The 15,897-nt window shown below is 41.8% G+C and overlaps 1 protein-coding gene across 1 annotated transcript; it reads right to left on the bottom strand.

Moving 5' to 3' along the window:
* Positions 1 to 3,535: 3,535 nt before the first annotated feature.
* On the bottom strand, positions 3,536 to 4,468 carry LOC119925229 (olfactory receptor 13A1-like). Its single transcript, XM_038743332.1, has one exon. The coding sequence runs from the start codon at positions 4,466 to 4,468 to the stop codon at positions 3,536 to 3,538; it is 933 nt and encodes a 310-aa protein (XP_038599260.1).
* Positions 4,469 to 15,897: the final 11,429 nt, after the last annotated feature.

Below are 15,897 nucleotides of genomic sequence, written 5' to 3'. Positions count from 1 at the left end.
TTTCCTCTCCCCCTCCTCCCCCTCCCCATCCCCCCCCGCCTTACCTCCTTCCCCTCCCCACAGCACCTATATATATGTATATATGTTTGTACATATTCATTACTCTATTCATTTATTTATTTATTTTACCCGTACATATTTATTCTATTTATTTAATTTTGTTAATATGTTTTGTTTTGTTGTCTGTCTCCCCTTTCTAGACTGTGAGCCCACTGTTGGGTAGGGACCGTCTCTATATGTTGCCAACTTGTACCTCCCAAGTGCTTAGTACAGTGCTCTGCACACAGTAAGTGCTCAATGAATACAACTGAATGAATGAATGAATGAATGAATGAATGAATCCACAGACTTGTGTTGCTGGTAAAAGTTCTATTATAATTATGAGCAGGGATTAGTGTTATGGCATAACCGGACCAAACAAAATTGTACTACTGTCAAGGCAGCCTATTCACAGCTAATGTGTTGTGAATTTTGGTGGAACAATGTGAAGCCTTGCTGATGGACGGTCTGGACACCAGAGTAGCAAGAGAGAAGCGAAAATTGGGAGGGAGATATGAGAGACAGAAGAGTTTTGAAGTTCACATTCAAGGTTTTTAATTTGATTCATGTGGAGACTCAAGATCTTTATTCATTTTTGCGGAGCGATGTGACATGATCAGATCGACACAAGAGAAACATGCTAGTTACTCTTGGGTGAGTGGTGGAAGACAGCGAGACCAGGAAGGAGACTAATAAAACCCTTTACTAAGGTGGGAAGAATCAGCAGGACTTGACAAATGCCATATGCCAGAGAAAAATCAATCGATAGGATTTATTGAGCACTCACCATGTGTAGAGCACTCTACTAAGCTCTTGGGATAGAACAATATAGCAGAGTTGGTAGACATGCTCTCTGCCCACAGCGAGCTTACAGTCTAGAGAAATCTGACTCTTTATCAACAGTGCACAGAACAGGGAAGGAGGGTGGTGCTGTGAAAAAGTGATGGGAAAGAGAAGGAAAGCATTTGGGAACGAAGATGAGGGGTTAGTGATTCATCCAGGATGAGGTATCCTGGAGGCAGGAAGAAATCAGAAACTCAAAGATAAGGAGAATTTTGGATTAAAGAGTCATATTTAGGTCTCCACATAAAAGTGTTCATTGAAAATGAAATCTGAAAGTTTACCCAATAACTGCCACTAGTAGCCAGAATAGCAAATTTAACAGTAAAAATAAAAGCAATTGTGCATTCAAAATAAATATTAGGAGTAGAAGATGGCTACTCCCATTATCTCCAATTCCTGATAAAGCTTCCCTTTGGATTCATTCATTCATTCATTAAATCATACTTATTGAGTGCTTACTGTGTGCAGAGCACTGTACTAAGTGCTTGGGAAATACAAGTCAGCAAAATATAGAGATGGTCCCTACCCAACAACGGGCTTACAGTCTAGAAGGGGGAGACAGACAACAAAACAAAATAAGACAAAACAATCGAACTAAACAAAACATGGATGCATTTTAATCAGTGGTCTTTATTGAGTGCTCACTATTTGCAGAACACTGTATTAAGTGCTTGGAAGAGTACAGTACAACAGAGCTGGAAGATACATTCCCTGCCTACAGTGAGCTCAAAGTCTAGAGCATGCAAATCTGGGTCATATTAAATTTTTCAATGAGGTAAAAATAATTTCCCAAAATACATCACCACTTGCATTCTCAGCCAGAAATGTCTCCAGAAGAGACACTCAAGGAGAACTAAGTGAGAACTGTGTTCTTGCGGGGTGGGGTGGGGGGTGGGGGACGAGGGGAGAGGGAAGCCTAGCCTTTAATTAATTAATTAATGGACCAATTAATTAATCAATCAATCCATGATATTTTTTGAATGCTTACTCTGTGCAGATCACTGTACTAAGCGCTTGGGAGAGTACAATACAACAGAGTTAGCAGGTACATTCTCTGCCCATAATGAGCTTACAGGATGGAGGGGGAGACAGACATTAATATCAATAAACAAGTAAATCATAACGTATAATTTCAAGATAAGTACATAGGGATCATATGTACATATGGATCACGGCAGGAGGAGAGGAAAAGAAGGTCTAGAGGAGAAAAGAAATGACTGCAATAGTCCCAAAGGTCACCACCTCTGGGACATAGTGAGATCTGCTAAAGTGTACGGGGATAAATTTTGATTAAAGTGAGTGAACTGAAGAGATTTTTGAGGTAATAGTCAATCATTCGTATTTACTAAGCACTTACTGTGTGCAGCACACTGTACTAAGTGCTTTGGAGAGCACAATATAATGGACACATTCAATGCCCACAACGAGCTTACAGTCTAGAGGAGAATAAAGACAGTTAAATGCATTACAGATATGGATGTATGTCCTGTGGGGCTGAGAGAGGGGTGAATAAAGGGTACAAATTCAAGTGCAAGGGTGAATCAGAAGGGAGGAAATAGGAGAAATGAGGGCTAAATTGGGTTAGGCTTCTTGGAGGAGTTGGGATTTTGCCAAGACTTCGAAGGGGGAGGGAGTGTTGGACCTAGTAACATATTAGAGCTGTAGCCAACAAGGTAGACTAGAGTATTAGACATTTGATATTCCTCCCACCCCCAACACTATAGCATTTTTGTACATACCTTTCAATCATATATTATAAAGTTATTTATTCATATGAATGTTTTCCTTCCCCTCTAAACTTTAAGCTCATTACGGGAGAATTATGGGAGCATGTCTGCTGATTCCTCTGCTGTGTACTCTCCCAAGCACTTAGTAGAGTGCTCTGCACAGAGTAGGCACTCAATGAATTCCACTGATTGGTTATTAATCTGTTGCCTATTTTCAGTAATACAAGGCTATGAGGGTGAAACATACCCCCACTTCCCATGCATTCAAATATTTCCAGTTTAGTTTTTTTCCTGAGAATTTCCTTCAACTAAACTTCCTCTCTTCACCATACCGGCCTAGGTTCCTCAAATTAATTACCACTTTGCTCAAAATAAGTACTCCATATTGTCTCATTCAGAAACATCATCTCAATTCCTCGGTTCAAAGAGAAATTCAGTATTCCAAAGAAACCATAAAGCCACAAGAAGCAAAAGAAATGATCCCTTTCAAAATCCTAAACATGATCAGCGTAATTGTGGTGTTAGTACCATTACTGAGAACTTAGTGAATACAGACCCCGTACTAAGAGTCTGGGGAAGTACAACAAAATAAAAAGGAATATTCCCTGTCCATCACGACCGTACACTCCAATGGAGAAGCCTTCCATGCTTTCCTTTATAACATTCATAACGATAGTGATAATAGTATTTGTTAAGCCTTTACTATGTGCCAAGCACTGTACTAAGAACTAGGGTAGATACAATATTAGCAGATCAGACACACTTCCTACCCCATACGGGGCTCAGAGTCTAATTAAGCAAGAAAGCAAGTATTTCCTCCCTATGCTTACACAGGAGTCTGAGTCACAGAGAAGGTAAGTGAATTGCCCAAGGTCACATGATAGGCAAGTGACAGAGCCAGTTCGTCACATAGTTCACTGCACCAGCTAAAACGGTAGAAATGGGAAGAGTTTCTTTAGTGCCACTTTGACATCTTTATTTCTCAGTGTGTAAATGAGGGGGTTCAGACTCGGAGTCAAGACCGTGTACAATACAGACACCAATTTGTCCTGAAATCTTGAGGTGCCCAGAACTGGACGGATGTAACTATAAAGCACGGTGGAGTAATATAGGGTCACGACGGTGAGATGGTAGGAGCAGGTGGAGAACGCTCTCTTCTTTCCTTCGCTGGTGTGGATCTTCATGATGCTGGCTATGATGAAGCTGTAGGACACCATGGTGAGGAAGAAATTCAGGCCGGTCAGGAACATATCTGCCATGATGGTCAGGACGTTGATCCAGTATGTTGGGGTACAAGAAAGCAGCAGTACAGGGGGGATTTCACAGAAGAAGTGAGAGATGAAGTTGGGCCCACAGAAAGATAATCTGAGGATCAGAATCGTGAGGGTTACAGAGTTGAGCCAACCGATACTCCACACGAAGGCAACCAACCCAATGCACACTGTCTTGCTCACCATCTTGCTGTAGTGCAAGGGCTGGCAAATAGCTATATAGCGGTCATAGGCCATCGCCGTGAAGAGTACCAGCTCTGAACCCAGGGACCAACTGAGCAAGAACATCTGAATCATGCAGCCACCATAGGAGATGGTTTTCTTCGCCGAGATCAGGTTCTCCAAAATTTTGGGCAGAACTGATGAGGTGCAGATGATATCGAGAATGGCCAGATTGGCCAGGAAGAAATACATGGGCAGGTGGAGTCCGGTGCTGACATGGATAGCCGTGATGATGAGGACATTTCCCGCGAGAGCCATTACAAAGAGAAGCAGGAAGAGGCTAAAGAAGAGAGGCTGAAGCTGAGGGTTTTCGGTGAAACTCTGTAAGATGAACTCTGTCACCATCGTCTGGTTTGGGGCTCCCATTTTGTTCGGAGGTTTCCAGGAAGTGGAAGAAAATTGTCCACAAAGAACAGCTTGGCTTGTGCTATCAGAAGATAACCTGTGTTTCACAAGTGAAACAGAAATGATGGCTGTGATTCATGGTGACCTTTTTTTCAATTTTAAAATGTTATACCCCTAATTCTAAATTCATATGCAGTTCAAGTTAAAAAGCTTAAGTTTCAGCCATACTTATAGAATGATGGCATGAAAATACACCCTTTCTTGAGCACTTTGTGAATACAAATTCAGTTAATATTAACATCATTATTTTTGTTGTTATAATTCATTCTCCACAGTTTTTTTTATAAAGAATACGTTTTTGTAATTCAATATCTTACCATTGGTCTCCCCCTTCTAGACTGTGAGCCCATTGTTGGGTAGGGACCGTCTCTTCATATTGCCGATTTGTACTTTCCAGGTGCTTAGTACAGTGCTCTGCTCACAGTAAGCAGTCAAATACGATTGAGTGAATGAATGAATGAAGTACATGGGCATTGTGACACATTCATCAAGTCAAAGGCACACAAAGTTCACCTATGTAAAATCCATTTAAATTTAAGGTCATTAAAAATGAATCAACTTCGGCATGTACTCTTGTTACTCACTGGCTTGGATGATGATTGTACTCAGTACAAGCGCTTAGTACAGTGCTCTGCACACAGTAAGTGCTCAATAAATACGATCGAATGAAGAATGAATGAATGATGATAGTATTTGTTAAATGCTTAGTAACTGCCAAGCACTGTTCTAAGCGCTGGAGAGGATGCAAGGTAATCAGGTTGTCCCACGTAGGGCTCACCATCTTCATCCCCATTTTACAGATGAGGTAACTGAGGCACAGAGAAGTGAAGTGACTTGCTCAAAGTCACACAGCTGACAAGTGGCAGAACTAGGATTAGAACCCATGACCTCTGACTCCCAAGCCCGGGCTCTTTCCACTGAGTCAAACTGTTTCTCAAGACTTGGACAGACTAGATCCCCAGGAAAGGTTCTTGTTTGTGTTCTAAAAAGTCAGATGTAAGCCTGCAGTGGTCAGGGCACATGTCAACCAACTGTGTTATACTGTACTTTCACACGCACTTAGTAGAGTGCTCAGCACACAGCAAGTGCTCAATGAATACCATTGATTGATTTGACTTCTGTCAAACAAACGGTGTAAGAAATCCCAGAGACATGGGTCTTCCATAATAAATTCCCTGGGCTATTTTTCCGTAAATACTCAAGCAAAATATTGTATTTTGTGAAGAAGAGCCCATCTTCATTATAAACATATCAGGAATAAGCATTACCAATGGTGCAAAATCTGCAAAAACCATATAATAGTAAGAGTCAGTTTCTGTTACACAGGATGGTATTCTTTTGTCCATCACAAACATACTTCTTGAGTTTATAAATGCATTTTTTATAATTGTATTTTAAAAATATATTTTTTGGTTCAAACTGGAATATTTTAGGTTCACAACCCTATCTAGATGATTTTCAATTACAGACATGAAAATATAACATTTACATTCTAAAAAAACCTTCTGAATTTATTTCAAAATCACAGACAGCTTGAGTTTTAGTCACTGAAGAAATCCTTTATGGTGCTGAATATGCTAAACGTACGCTTACCATGTAAACTCCCAATTTCAACTAAGTGGGCTGCCTCCCGATTCAGAGATATGGTGAAATGAAATTTGCGAGGCATAACTACATATTGTCTTCATTCAGTATTTCATATTTACATCTTATATCTATGTTCTTCCTTTCTTCCCTCCCAAAGCCTGTCTTCTTCCTGACTCTCCCGTCACTGTAGACGACACTACCATCCTTCCTGTCTCACAAGCTCACAACCTTGGTGTCATTCTCGACTCCACTCTCTCGTTCACCCCACACATCTGATCCATCACCAGAACCTGCCGGTCTCAACTCCAGAACAACGCCAAGATCTGCCCTTTCCTCTCCATCCAAACCGCTACCTTGCCAGTTCAATCTCTCATCCTATCCCGACTGGATTACTGCATCAGCCTCCTCTCTGATCTCCCATCCTCCTGTCTCTCCCCACTTCAGTCTATACTTCACTCTGCTGCCCGGGTCATCTTTGTACAGAAATGCTCTGGGCATGTCTCTCCCCTCCTCAAAAATCTCCAGTGGTTGCCTGTCAACCTACGAATCAAGCCAAAACTCCTCACTCTCGGCTTCAAGGCTGTCCATCCCCTCGCCCCCTCCTACCTCACCTCCCTTCTCTCCTTCTCCAGCCCAGCCCACACCTTCCGCTCCTCTGCCACCGCTAACCTCCTCACTGGGCCTCGTTCTCGCCTGTCCCACAGTCGACTCCCAGCCCACGTCCTTCATCATCATCATCATCATCATCAGTCGTATTTATTGAGTGCTTACTATGTGCAGAGCACTGTACTAAGCGCTTGGGAAGTACAAATTGGCAACATATAGAGACAGTCCCTACCCAACAGTGGGCTCACAGTCTAAAAGGGGGAGACAGAGAACAAAACCAAGCATACTAACAAAATAAAATAAATAGAATAGATATGTACAAATAAAATAAATAAATAAATAAATAGAGTAATAAATATGTACAAACATATATACATATATACAGGTGCTGTGGGGAAGGGAAGGAGGTAAGATGGGGGGGATGGAGAGGGGGACGGGGGGGGGGAAAGGAAGGAAGGGGCTCAGTCTGGGCCCTCAGACCTCAGGGGCTCAGTCTCAGTCCTTCCCCTGGCCTCAAATGCCCTCCCTCCACACATCTGCCAAACTAGCCCTCTTCCTCCCTTCAAAGCCCTACTGGGAGCTCACCTCCTCCAGGAGGCCTTCCCACACTGAACCCCCTATTTCCTCTCCTCCTCCCTATCCCCCCAGCCCTACCTCCTTCCCCACCCCCACTTGTGTATATTTGTACAGATTTATTACTCTATTTTATTTGTAAATAAATACTATTCTATTTATTTTGTTAATGATGTGCATATAGCTATAATTCTATTTATTCTGACGATTTTGACACTCGTCTACATGTTTTGTTTTGTTGTCTGTCTCCCCCCTTCTAGACTGTGAGCCCGTTGTTGGGTAGGGACTGACTCTGTATGTTGCCGACTTGTACTTCCCAAGTGCTTAGTACCGTGATGTGTGCACAGTAAGCTTCCAATAAATCTGATTGAATGAATGAATGAATTTGTTGTCTATGTCATTTCCATCTCTCGGGCCTCTGGGACAAAGAGCACGTCTTACTTGTATTTTCTATTCTTAAGGGAGTATTTCCCCTCTCAGGATCACACCTGGAGGGTTTCCAATCCTCTACCCATCTGGGCTACGGGGGTCAGGGGGTAGCAGTGGACTACCCATTCCATTCTTTGCTTGGCCAATGGCTAGCGAGGGGAAGGCAATCTGCTACAAGTCAAAACTCACCCATGCGGGGCAGCAGCTGCATAGGAGAGAGTCAAGGGAGGAGACTTACAGAGGGGAAGGAGGCAATGGTCAACCACTCCCGGATTTTTTTACCAAGAACAGTCTATGGATGCACTACCAGAATGATTGCAGGTGGAGGTAGGGCGTTCTAGGAGAGATGTGTCCGTGGCATCACTATGGGTCAGAGACGACTCCACTGCATAAGACTTGAGAGTACTTTATATTTTTATGTTTTATTTTCAAAATCTATTTTTTTTTACAAATTTTATCAATGGATGCTAGCCAAGCACACTGTGACTGATCTCCTATTAACTTGTTTAGATGTTGCAGCGTGGGCTAGTGGAAAGATCACGGTGCAGCCTAATTTCATTCATTCATTCAATTGTATTTATTGAGCGCTTACTGTGTGCAGAGCACCGCACTGAGCACCTGGAAAGTACAATTCAGCAACAAATAAAGACAATCCCTACCGAACAACAGGGTAGAGCACAGGCCTGCGAGTCAGAAGGTCATGGGTTCTAATGCTGTCCTGCCACTTGTCTGCTGTGTGGCCTTGGGAGAATCACTCTGTGCCTCATACTTTTTTACTATTTTACCCATTGTAAAATGGGTAATGAGACCATGAGCCCCACTTGGGACAGGGACTGTGTCCAACCCGATTTGATTGTTTCCACCCCAGAGCTTAGCACAGTGCCTGGCATGCAGTAATCATTTAACAAGTATTATTATTATCATCATTATTATTGCTATTACCACAGGACTAGGAATCAGGAGAACTGGGGTCTAATCCAAGCTCCATCACTTGGCAACTGTATGATCTTGAGCTAGTCTTTTAACTTTTCTGTACTTCAGTTTCCTCATCTGTAAAAGTCGAATTCAGTACCTGCTCTGCCTCTTGTCAAGCTGGGAGTCCCAGGGATTATGTCTGATCTGATTGTATTGCATACACCCCAGAAACTAGCACAGTGCTTGGCAGACTTGCCAACAACTTGGCACAGTTATTAAGGCATAATAAATACCAGAATTACCTTTATAATGACAAAATACTAACAATAATCATTTAAGAGTACGTATTAAGCACTTATTATGTGCTTAGTAACACGTTTCTGAAAATTCCAGATCATTGTTATCGCTATTCTTATTTAGTGTGTCATGCTGACTGATTTTTTTTAATGGAATTTGTTAAGCACTTACTATGTGCCAGGCACTGTGTGAAGCCCTGGGGTAGATGTAAAATAGGTTGGACATGATCCCTGTCCCACGAGGGGCTCACAGTCTTAATCCCTATTTTACAGATGAGGGAATTGAAGCCCAGAAAAGTGAATTGACTTACCCATGGCTACCCAGCGGACAGTTGGCAGAACCAGAAGTAGAATCCAGATCTTCTGACTCTCAGACCTGTGCTTTTTCCACCAGGCTATGCTGCTTGGTCATTGCAATCATTCCTTGCAATCCCAAATGCAGTGATTTAAATTTTGTTTTACAGGCCTGGGATTCAGAAGGACCAGAGCTCTAATCCAGGCTCTGTCACTTGTCTTCTGTATAACCTTGGGCTAGGCATTGAATTTCTCTGTGCCTCAGTTACCTCATCTTTAAAATGCCGATTAAAACTGTGAGCTCTGTGTAGGACAGGGACTGTGATGAGCCTTATTAGCTTTTATCGACCCCAGTGCTTCTAAAAGGGTCTGGCTCATATTAAGCACTTAAGAAATGCCATTTTAAAAAAAAGATGAGGTACCAGGTAAAAGGAGATCCAGGCAGGTAACCAGGTTTTGCTCTTCCAATTTCAAGTTACGGATATTGCAGACTCTTTGAAAGCTACTTTCTTTTCTCGTCACAGGTAACTGCACAATTTATAAGGATGCCAGGGACTAACCCATAGCAAGTGCTTAATTAATGCCTTAATTAATTATTAAAACTGCCTATTCAAGATTTGCTGTTAATCAGAATGATAGAAACCTGCTCAGAACAAGGACAGACTGCTGGCGGGATCAAGGTCATTGTAACAACAACAACAATAATAATGATATTATTATAGTAATTGTTAAGCACTTACTATGTGCCAGGCACAGTACCCAGCACTGGGGTTGATACAAGCACATCAAGTTGGACACAGTCCCTGTCCCATGTGGAGTTCCCAGTTTTGATCCCCATTTGACAGTTGAAGTAACTGAGGCACAGAGAAGTGAAGTGATTTGCCCAAGGTCACAGAGCAGACAAGTGGAGGAGGCAGAATTAGAACCCATGACCTTCCTACTCACGGGCCGGGTCTCTATTCAAATAGCCCAGATTCAGCAAGGTAGTTCTCAGAAATACTGATAATAATGGTGGCATTTGTTAAATGTTGACTTTTGGCCAAAGAACTCAACCAACTCACCCGTGCTGGGCAGCAGCGGCATGGAGGAGATGCGAGGGTGGCGACTCGAGTTTACTGTGTGGAAGGAGGCAACGGTGAATCACTCCCGTATTTTTCCCAAGAAAACTCTGAGGAAACACTGCCAGAACGATTGCAGTTGGAGGTGGGGCGTTCTGGAAGTGATGTGTCCATGGCGTCCCTGTGGGTCAGAGGTGACTCAACTGCTTAAGACAACACAAGATAAAAGTTAATAAGGTCCCACATTGGGCTCAGAGTCTAATGATAATGATAATAATAATAATAATAATAATAATGTCATTTATTAAGCGCTTACTATGGGCCAAGCACTGTTCTAAGTGCTGGGGAGGTTACAAAGTGATCAGGTTATCCCACGGGGGGCTCACAAGTCTTAATCCCCATTTTACAGATGGGGGAACTGAAGCCCAGAGAAGTGAAGTGTCTTGCACAAAGTCACAAAGCTGACAAGCGGAGGATCTGGGATTAGAACCCATGACCTCTGACTCCAAAGCCCAGGCTCTTCCCACTGAGCCAAGCTGCTTCTCTAAGAAACAGGTATCAAATCCCCATTTTGCAGAGGAGGAAACTGAGGCAAGGAAAAGTAAAGTCTCTAGCTTAAGGTCACACAGCAGGTATGTGATGGAGCTGGGATTAGAACCCAGGTCTGCTGACAACCAAGCTTGTGCTCTTTCCACTACACCACACTGCTTCTCTACTGTGAAATCAGCAAGAGCAGAATTTTACCGTTTCCTAGGATAATGACTTATTACTGGACGTGGATGAAATGGGGAAAAAGAAATAGCATCTCATGGGAAAAACACATACTATTACATTTTGTAGCAACTCATTCCTATGTTTACTAAAATGGATTGTCCTTGAAAAATTCTACTATTATTATTTTCTTATTTTCAAGCAAAATGTTCGTTAGGACACTTAAGAGTGTTTCGAGGGCCCTGCCTTTAAGAGACGCTCTGCCGACCTTGTTCTTGACAAGGTGATATATCCCTGACTGGGCAATATTCAGAAATCCTTTCTGGAAAAGTGTAAGAGAAAATCAGTGTGAAATTTAAAGTGCCCCAAATCCATGACGCCCCCATGGGCTAATATTCATGAAGTCACAAATACCTGCAGTAGATAACAGACAAGTGCAGGCAATTCAAATAAAGCAAATATTCTTTCCAGCGCTTAGAACAGTGCTTTACACATAGTAAGCACTTAACAAATGCTATTATTATTATTACTATTATTATTATTTCATCATCTACTCTCATTGCTAGCCTCACCTCATTTGAAAAGACACTGGAAATAAATTTAATCTCTTCCTCCTCAAATTCAAATTCTCAGGACATGTGAAGGGAACTAGCACCCTTAAAGAACAATTTGATTAATTCTTATTTGAAGGCTTTTCACTGCTTTTAAGCAAGGTTTGGAAGGTTTAATTTTACCCTCATGTTTTTTAAGGGCAGGTCTGTATTAATTGCTTAGGTCTTTAAATCAAAAATTTCATGAATAAAAGTAGCGGAAACAAAAGACAGGAGTAGAAAGTATTTTTTCTCGTTAGTAATGCTAAGCTTAATAATAGTTGTGTTACAAACTACAAATAATCATGCTTGACAGACTTCTTTCTCAAAGTTATAATTTCATAATCCAAAAAACAGTTTACATTCATTCAAATGGAAACTAGATCTTTCGATCAGGGTTCTAAACTACGTTTTAATGTCTGTCATTTTCATATGCTGAATGGCGATAATATATGTTAAAGTATTTTACAAAACATCAGTTAAAATACTATCCCCAAAGCAATGAACAAACCCTTTTATTTATCCACTACATTAAATGGCTTTCTCCGCAGTCATAGACGTGTTGGAGGTCATCTTAAGCTAACAAATAAAAAGGGATATCTCCTCACCTAGTTCCACTCTCTTCTGTGTCGATTTAGAAATTCTCCATTTATAAAGGGGAATCAGACATTTGTTCCCATCTATTCCCAAGGATAGTTAAAGGTTCAGCAGTGGGAATTTTGCACTCCTGTGACTAATGGTATTGGTGCAAACTGGCCTTTTAAACAGAGATGATCTGAAGGGTGTGATGCACTTAATGCAGGCATCATTAAAGACATTTGGGACACCAGCTCCAAATACAAACCTTAGCCAGTGGTCCATAGGGACGATTAAACTTCAGCCGTATAAAGTGACCAACATTCACCCAGAAAGGCTGACTCTCTCAGGACAGCTCACTCTATTAAGCCTTGGACAAGGACCATGGAAGCCAAACGCACCTTCCTTGCCCACAAGGAGCTTACGGTCAAATTAGGAGAGACAGATAGCAACATATTTGTAAATAATGGTTATAGTAGAAAACACAACGATCAAATAGAAGTAGAAATAAAAATCCCAAGATAAACTATTAGAACAAAAAAGAAAGTATATTCAATAATAGAGACACATAGATAGTATAGATATAGAGTATATATGCTGATATGTAGATATATGCTTTATATATTATTAAATATATCTGTGTGTGTGTTTGTACACTATATTTTAATAGTATATTGAGCCCCCTAAGGAAGAGGGACCATTTCTAACTCCCACCTGGGCATTCTCTTCAGAATTTAGTAATAATGATAATAGTTATAATAGTCATAATAATAATAATAATAGTAATAATATTTGTTAAGCTCTTACTATGTACTAAGCACTTTTCTAAGCACTGAGGTAGGGATAAGGTGCTTAGGTTGGACACAGTCCCTGTCCCATATAGGGATCGCAGTAATAAAGTACTTTGCACACAGGAAATGCGTAATAAATACAAATACTGTGATTGATAGATAGATGGATAGATAGATGAATAGATAGATAGATAGATAGATGATAGATAGATAGATAGATAGATAGATGATAGATAATAGAGATATAGCTATAATCTAAGGGCTAGTACAGTGCTCTGCAGAGTAAATGCCCAATAAAAGCAGTGTGGCTCAGTGGAAAGATCAAGGGATTGGTCAAAGGTCATGGGTTCTAATCCCGGCTCTGCCACTTGTCTGCTTTGTGGCCTTGGGCAAGTCACTGAACTTCTCTGGGCCTCACTGACCTCATCTGTAAAATGGGGATTAAAACTGTGAGCTCCACATGAGACAACCAGGGTACTTTATATCTACCCCAGCGCTTAGAACAGTACTTAGCACATAGTAAGTGCTTAACATAAACCATCATCATTTTAATTATTATTGTTATCTACCTAGTGTATGAATAGATTCATTCATCTCATTCATTCAATTGCATTTATTGAGCGCTTACTATGTGCAGAGCACTGTACTAAGCACCTGGGAAGTACAAGTCGGCAACATATAGAAATGGTCCCCCCCCACACACACATACACACACACACAGATATATAGATCTATATATATGTGTATATGTTTGTACGTATTTATTACTCTATTTATTTATTTATTTATTTTATTTGTACAGATTTATCCTATTTATTTTATTTGGTTAATATGTTTTGTTTTGTTGTCTGTGTCCCTCCTTCTAGACTGTGATCCCTCTGTTGGGTACAGACCATCTCTATATGTGGCCAACTTGTACCTCCCAAGCGCTTAGTACAGTGCTTTGCACATAGTAAGTGCTCAGTAAATACGATTGAAAGAATTTATATCTGTGTGTGTGTGTGTGTGTGTGTGTGTTTGCGCCTTCCAACTTTTGAACTGTCCCATGTGCCTCACGTGTTGCTATGCACACAACTGGTGATGGTGCTGTAGGTTTAGAGAAGCAGCGTGATTTGGTGGAAGGAGCCCGGGCTTGGGAGTCAGAGGTTGTGGGTTCTAATCCGGCCTCTGCCACACATCTCCTGTGTGACCTTGGACAAGTCACTTAATTTATCTGTTCCTCAGTTACCTCATGTGTAAAATGGGGATTAAAAGTGAGAGACCCACGTGGGACAACCTGATTACCCTGTATCTACACCAGTGCTTAGAACAGTGCTTGGCACATAGCGTTTAACAAATACCATGATTATTATAATTTTTATAGAGCCAGGGCCTGTGAGCCAGAAGGACTTGGGTTGTAATCCCGACTCTGCCACTTGTCTGCTGAGTGACCTCGGGGGACTAACTTCTCTTCTCTGTGCCACATTTACCTCACCTGTAAAATGGGGATTAAGACCTTGGGGAAGCAGCATGGCTCAGTGGAAAGAGCACGGGCTTTGGAGTCAGAGGTCAGGGGTTCATATCCTGGATCTTCCAGTTGTCAGCTGTGTGACTTTGGGCAAGTCACTTAATTTCTCTGTGCCTCAGTTACCTCATCTGTAAAATGGGGATTAAAACTGTGAACCCCCTGAGGGACAACCTGATCACCATGTAAACTCCCCAGTGCTTTGCACATAGTAAGTGCTTAATAAATGCCATTATTATTATTGACCTGACTAGCTTGTATCTACCCCAGTGCTTAATACAGTGTCTGGCATTGTACCACTCCCCACCAAACTCCTTGAGTGAGTTGTTTAGCAGAAAGACTGTGAGCCTAGGAGTCAGAGCACCTGGATTCTAACCCTAACTCTACCAGATGTCTGCTGGTTGAGTTTGGGCAAGTCACTTAACTTCTCTGTGCCTCAGTTGCCTCACCTGAAAAATGGGGATTCCACACCTATTCTCCCCTCTACTTAGAATGTAAGCTCCAGTTGTACAGTGAAAGTGTGATGCAGCATGGCTTAGTGGAAAGAGCACAGGCTTGGGAGTCAGAGGATGTGGGTTCTAATACTGGCTCCACCACTAGTCTGCTGTATGACCTTGGCTAGACACTTCTCTTCTCTGTGCTTCAGTTACCTCATCTGTAAAATGGGTATTAGATTGTGAGCCCCATATGGGACAACCTGATTACTTTAGATCTTCCTCAGCCCTAAGAACAGTGCTTGGCACGTAGTAAGTGCCAACAAAAGCTATCATCATTATTATTATCATCAGCACTTACATGGATCTCGACACGTAGTAAGTGCTTAACAAATACCACGATGATAATATAGGAGAGTGACAGGCATTAAAATGAATTACAGATATTTGCATAAATGCTGACGAGCTGAGGGTTGGCGTTCCTCTCCTCCAATCTCTCCTTAACCCCATCCAATCTGGCTTCCCTCCCCTTCACTCCTTATAAACTGCCCCATAAGTGTCACTAATGATGTCTTTCTTGACAAATCCAATGGCTTTCACTCCATCCTAATCCTCCTCAACCTCTCAGTTGCCTTCAACATGGTCGACCACCCTCTTCTCCTGGAAACATTATCCAACCTCGGCTTCGCTGACTCTGGCCTCTCCTGGTTCTCTTCCTGTCCCTCTGGCCATTCATTCTCAGTCCCTTTTGTGGGCTCCTCTTCTGCCTCCCACCCCTTAACTGTGGGAGTCCCTCAAGGTTCAAGTTCTCCAAACGAGTGGGTGTAAATGGAGAATAGAAGTAGATGGAGATAAATGGGGAACTGATTCACTCACATGACTTCAACGACCACCTCTCTGCTGATGATGCCCAAATCTCCATCTCCAGCCCTGATCTCTCTCCCTCTCTGTAGTCTCGCATTTCTTCCTGCCTTCAAGACATCTCTACCTGGATGTCCTCCTGTCATCGCAAACATAACATATTTG

This window comes from Tachyglossus aculeatus, chromosome 3, assembly GCF_015852505.1.
Source record: "Tachyglossus aculeatus isolate mTacAcu1 chromosome 3, mTacAcu1.pri, whole genome shotgun sequence".
Lineage (NCBI taxonomy): Eukaryota > Metazoa > Chordata > Mammalia > Monotremata > Tachyglossidae > Tachyglossus > Tachyglossus aculeatus.
This window is presented reverse-complemented; position numbering and strand designations above follow the sequence as displayed.

Excerpts from the sequence above, each read along its gene's own strand:
- LOC119925229 (XM_038743332.1), bottom strand. The coding sequence starts at position 4,468 with ATGGGAGCCCCAAACCAGACGATGGTGACAGAGTTCATCTTACAGAGT.